The sequence below is a fragment of the Channa argus genome, chromosome 21 (genome assembly GCF_033026475.1).
Source record: "Channa argus isolate prfri chromosome 21, Channa argus male v1.0, whole genome shotgun sequence".
Lineage (NCBI taxonomy): Eukaryota > Metazoa > Chordata > Actinopteri > Anabantiformes > Channidae > Channa > Channa argus.
In genome coordinates, this window is record NC_090217.1 from 13,766,313 (window position 1) to 13,772,321 (window position 6,009).

At 41.9% G+C, this 6,009-nt stretch overlaps 1 protein-coding gene across 6 annotated transcripts in view; it reads right to left on the minus strand.

Moving 5' to 3' along the window:
- Positions 1–5,828, minus strand: part of LOC137106422 (ubiquitin carboxyl-terminal hydrolase 15-like) — a 53,628-nt gene extending 47,800 nt beyond the window's left edge. For 2 of the 6 annotated variants that reach the window (XM_067489642.1, XM_067489639.1), the window contains exons 1-7: positions 5,705–5,828; positions 4,849–4,976; positions 4,428–4,558; positions 2,378–2,504; positions 2,046–2,191; positions 863–924; positions 432–521 (exon numbers count right to left, since the gene is read on the minus strand). In XM_067489642.1, the coding sequence (XP_067345743.1) occupies positions 432–521; positions 863–924; positions 2,046–2,191; positions 2,378–2,504; positions 4,428–4,558; positions 4,849–4,976; positions 5,705–5,793 (773 nt within the window). In that variant the 5' untranslated portion in view covers positions 5,794–5,828. Of the gene's footprint in view, positions 1–431; positions 522–862; positions 925–2,045; positions 2,192–2,377; positions 2,505–2,818; positions 3,005–4,427; positions 4,559–4,848; positions 4,977–5,704 lie in introns of those variants that run through there. The other 4 variants (XM_067489640.1, XR_010911934.1, XM_067489643.1 and 1 more) reach the window with 4 other exon arrangements.
- Between the last annotated feature and the right edge of the window lie 181 nt (positions 5,829–6,009).

Sequence of the window (6,009 nt, forward strand, 5' to 3'; positions counted from 1 at the left end):
AGAGCACCAATATTGTTCAAGAAAATTCCAAAGTGATCAATACATTATAGATTGGAAGGCCCTTCCGCATCCCTGCTATAAGCCGAAACTGCATCATCACGAGATAACTTCACAATAAGCCCCAAACCTCAGCCAGAGAAAGAGCTGTACAAGCTGGTCAAATTGCATAAAGAAATCAAACTGCTTCAATAAATTTGAGTAAATATAGGAATGACAGCAAATTAAGCAGAACACAGCTGAGAAATAGTGAACTAAAATTACATAATTTCAGCAATAACAATTTCATTCGACCACTAGCACTTTCAAAGCCAATCCAATCAGAAATTCCAGACAGGTAACTTCCAATCTAAGCAGAGCTACACCTCCAGGCTCCATCTCTGGCTGGTGGCATCCAAACCCACCCCTCAGCTATTCAACCCACTAAGCCTTACTTCCTGCTGTTGAAGCTGCTGTTATGATTGTTTGTGAGACATGAAGGCGAGATCTTTGGCAAAGCAGAGAGATTGGAAGCACCAGATGACCTTCAAAAAGATAAAGAATAGATCATGAGTTAGAGTAGAGGAAACAAGGTGCTGTTCCAGACAGGTGTTTGAATGTCTAATAAAAACTGAGATGAATTAAAAGAAATTAAAAAAGGGATATGTCAGCAACAAAAGTTCAAGCAAGAGGCAAAGTCAAAGAGCGGATTGTTTTTCTAAGACGATGAGGTGTTTAGGGAGACGGAAGACTCTTTAAATTTAGTAGATTCAAAAGGAGGAGGCTGGTGAGCTCTGATGCTGTGTCATATTACTTCTTCCCGTAGTGTGACTTCTTCCTTTAATCAACAAAGACATGTAATCCAGATGATGTGCTGCTCACTCACTTAGGTGCTGTGGAGCCTCTGGGCCATGTGCCATCATCGTTCTTCTGCTCTATTACAAGAACCTGTGGGAGACGGCAGAAACAAAGATAGGGCTCCATCTGCTTTTTTATTTTAAAGATGCCAAATACTTCCTCTCTGCACTCTGTACAAACAAGCTATGTTAATTTGGTCTTTTCAGATGCACAGAGATGGCTAAAGGTTGAGATATATTTTGTGAAATATTAGTGCATAATAAAAACTTGTTTCTAAACAAACAATAAGTTTTTCTAATAGACAGGGAGCTGGATGGATCTTATGAATTGATTAATTTAAGGATTTGTTCAAGGCTAACTAGGCCTCTAAAAAAGCTTCTGGTCAACGGGACTGTCCTCAAATCAGAAGACTGCTAGCTCACCGCTCTCAGGTGTCTTAACTTAATTCGATGTCAGGTGGATGCGAGGACACGCATGGTCAGTGTATGGCAGCAGCAAGAAAGGCTGAACACCTTGTATGAGTGCTGAAAGATGTAGCTAGTTTTGAGGATGTAACCACTACAGGATAGTCTCATCATTGAACTGCAGATTCACTGTCAGTGGTCTTTTACAAAATCCGATCAAATCCTTTTCATATGAGAAGTTGATGTTTTGCTATTCTGTTACTGCAGGTTTTATAGGTGGTCTTGCTGTAACCACCAGGTGTCAAGTTATATTTTTTAGTTACTTTAGCGACAGGCTAATACACAGGAGAGAAACTTGGTAGAGAATAGCAGAAGTAATAGAAAAAAAAACCAAGGACCCCATTAACAGATAGTTGAACATCAACAGAACAACAAAGCAGAACTCCCTTACAGTACCACCTATGGTGATTAAAATAGTTCATGGCACATTAGAGAAACCAAATGCAAATAAGAAACTAATTCAGTTGATCAGACTGTGGCTTCCTGGTGGTGCTGTGATTAGTTGTTGTGCCCCCTGCTGGTCACATTAACTTCTTGGATACAGATTGTAACAAACTGGAACAAAGGGTTTTTAGAGGATCCATTGGTAAAGTTATCATATTACAGCTGCTGAAACTATAGCATATTTTACTGAGCTGAGAAATAAATGTTGTATACACAGCAACCGATAGTCTGATCTTAAGCAGGTACAGCTATTTAGCCTTCTCACACTGTGGCAATTACAGATAAATCTAGAACATTTCTTACCTGTCCTTGATAGAGGCCAGCATCTTGGATGGTGCTGTCAGGTTTGTTGAGCGGCTCAAAAGTATTGCTCATGTACCTGTTCCAAAGCCTGGTCTCCTTTTCGTCAGCAATGTTAAATAGCTTCCTCATCTCCTTCTCAATCATGTCTGCAGCAAAGGGTGAATGTGATCAAAACCACTAAGAGACTGCATTAGCATCATTCATATTATATAGTTATAGTTAAACAGTTATAGCCTGAATTTTCACTCATATTTACTTGGATTTTAGAAGGAAACTGTGTTTGACTCATTCGTGTCAACCTTAAGCTCTTCCCCAGAGTGACTCAGGCCTACCTATTGTGTCTGCTTTACTGAAGCGTCTGGTGATCACATTGTCCATGTTGCTGTCTTCACAGAGTTTCAGCTCCGTCAGGTACACCTCTACTTTGCAGTGCTTCACAAACATACCCTGTTCCACCACCTAGAAGAAAAGGCACAAACATGTTTTTTCACATCTTTTCATGCTTAGTTAATTACTGCTTAAATACAAATATAGTGCATACACACAGGCATTCATAGTAGAATCTATATGCACCAGAGACAACAACATTACATCTTTACTATGCCTCTGTAAAAAGAAGCACACGCTTTTCATATGAGTAACCCTAAGGCTAATTTAAGACAGCGTCAACACTTATCTATGTGTCACGTCTGTAATACATTAGGTAACAACTTGAAAATTATAATGCAGCAACAGGTGAACAACACAGAGATAAATTTGTCCCCCTATATTACCTTTAAAACTCCTTAGATCAGATGAAAAAGTAGCCTTCTGCTTGTCATAATACAAAAATGGACATTTCAACTTTGACAGCTAGTAACGTCAGTGACCAAACAAAGAATCTGACTACAAACTTGCATGCTTGCAATTGCACCAGATGGTCAGATGCAGCTCTTCAACTATTCTAAATAAACATTTTCATGCTAAAAAGTGAAATTAAATTTTACCAAAGTAAATTGGTAGACTGTGGTCTGTACTGTGTCTAGTGGGTAAAAAAGTAGAGTTTGCTGCCCTGGGTGCCTCTCATCTGTTGTTCTGATAGGAGCAGACTCAGAGTGAAGTGCCTAAATTAGCAGCACCTCGTGGAAACAGCTGAGGGGTCCCAGCCTATTTATTTCACCACTGAGCCCCCACCAACACATATTCACACATATACAACACTGTACCAATTTCACAAATGTCCCTGACAACTGTGATAGCCATGCACACACATAGAGCTCAGATTCTTCTACCCCACCCCCAACCCCTTTAGCACAACACCTATGTGTTTGTAAGCTCAGTGCAAAAAGCTCAACTCATCGCTAAACTCTGACAGAATGTCTCAAATCAGAGTAGAGCCAAAACCATTTTCCCCACCCACCCCTCCTCCTCCAATACTGGTAATGCCACTCGCACTCCTCTCGGAAGCTTTCACGCTGCTTCTCTCAGTGCGACCTCAGCTGGCATTCCTCCACTTCAAAAAACCAGGACATGCAGGAACACCCCGGCGGTGTTGGCAACCACAGCAGAGGAGGGCAGTTGAAGGAAATACTAAACCAAATCCATGACTACAATTCTCCCAAATCCTCTTTTAACGTTTTTGTTCCCCCTACACATCTGGAAGACAACCCTACAAAGGAAAACCTAATAATAAACCTCCTGCATGTTGTGTCTTGCAGATCGCTCCATGTAGCTTTTCACTCATCTAGAGCGTTGCCTGAAAATAGAAACGTTGCAGCCACCCGATACGCCCCACAACACACATGGTAAAAAAGGGAGGGTCGATGGAAGGGGGGCAGAAAGAACATGACAGAGAATGATAAAGAATGAGAGGGGGAAAAGAACCTGTTCTAGCAGCCATGAGGTCATGACAAGCTGGATTTGATGCGGGGATTTAATACTGTATGTCCAGCTAAATGGTAGCTGTTATCAAGAAGTATTCCACTGACTAATCGACCATAACCAGCTATAATACGTGTACAAGTCACTCACTGACCCTTAAATAAATACTTGATGCTCATGACAGAAATGAATAGAGCTGATGAAAATGAATGAAAACTAACTCCCTGTTTCTTTGCTAAGGAAATATTTTTTTCTCTCTCCTTGTTAAACACTAATACAAAACTTGTCTTCTTTTTACAATTACACTGCACTTCTTATAGCTTGTTCCAACATGGCCTTTATACTTTTCACCCCAACACAAGCCATAATACACACCACAGCTACTAACCACAAGCATTAAAATGCATAAGAATAAACCACTTTTGCTTGCATTATACTGTCCTAATAGTTCTATTATCAGAAAAGTGAAAAAGACTCTTTACGTTGTTCAAAGCCATTAAAGGATAATCATTAAACCTTTACCTTGCGTGCAATTGGTTCTTGACACTCTGTAAGTCCATACCAGCTGACAAGCTTATTCCAGCCTTCTGTGGGGACCAGGATGTAATCCAGCTCATCAATGAGGTGTTCCTTAATGGCCAGCACATCCCCATCTAGAGAAAGGGAGGCAGACAGAAGGAGAGAAAGCCTGATTGTCTCAGAATACACAAAACACACAACAAAGGTATGCTAGAGAACGTTCTATAAAACCTCCAAGGGCTTACTTCACAGACAACAACAATGTTGTTTTTGTTCCCTTTTCCTCTAAACTCTTTGTTGCAACTTCCAGAATGATCAACTGTCCTGGGCTCCCTGGTGTGGTGTTAAGGCCACACAGAATCTACAATACGGTCTATTCATACTGGTGTTCTAGAATCTAGGGATATGGAATACCGTGTCTTACCTTTGAGAAGACCAGAGTTATCAACTGGTCCTGGGTAGACATTCTGGTCACCCATCTGATATTTGTCCCAACTGTCAAATCCCACATATTTCTTCCACTGTTTAAACCAGTGACTGTCCACCAGGTACCTGGGGAGAAGGCACAGAGCAATTTGTCAGCCGCGATAAAGCAAGGGGCACACTGTCAATTTGTATGAATTGCTCAAAGGGTGTGCTACAAGAGTTACGGTTTCTGTGTGTCCTTGTACACTCTGAATGATGGTAACAACTTTCGGCAGGTGAAGGCTACCTTGCCGTTGGTACCCCAAACTGGCGTCGAGAGGCTAACATTACACACACTGATAGTTGTAACAGAAGCTATGTTCACTCCGACTTGAGTTCAGGTTGCTGCATGCCTGGCCAGCTGGCTATGTGATTATGACAGGTGTTTATTTTCCAGACGGATAAAGCCACTGACTGGCAAACCACTTGGAACTTCGGTAGTCTAGCCGACTAGCTATTAGCCTGCTAAGTAGGTAAGACAAACGAAAAAAAGTCTCACCGTGGTCATGTCATCGGATACAAAGCGACATGGGGGTTTGGGAGTGCTGAACATGACCTCTACAGTACAACATTTTAATATTATATAGGCCATATCATTCTCCATTGAAAGTCGAGCAGCTAGCATTAGCTGCAGCGCCGCTAGCCTGCCAAACTGACACACATGAAGCTGACAGACTTCCTTTAGCTAGCTCGGAGCTAACTGTCAACACGGCCCCGTCACCTCGGCTTTGTTATCGTTCATGGCGTTGTCAGCTTCGGCAGAGTCAACTGGCTACCAGGCACCATCTTTGAAAATAATTTCACTTAAGTCTTACCAAGTATCTCCCTTTCTTAACTGTGTTTTTAACAGTGCCGCGACCTCTCCTCTCTGAGTATCCAGATCAGCCGCTCCTCCTTCCGCCATCTTTCCTCAGACATCACCAGGTGCATGGTGGGAAAGTGTGGGACGTCACTGAGGCACGTAGGGAGTGACGCAGCTGTTTCAGCCAATCAGTTCAACGACAGCACAGGCGAAGCATGACACCCATTGGCAATATGATTCTAGAAATGTTCCCCAAAATTGCTCCATCATTGTACCTGCACGTCCTACTTGATGTCTAAGAAACTGTCCCATTAAAAA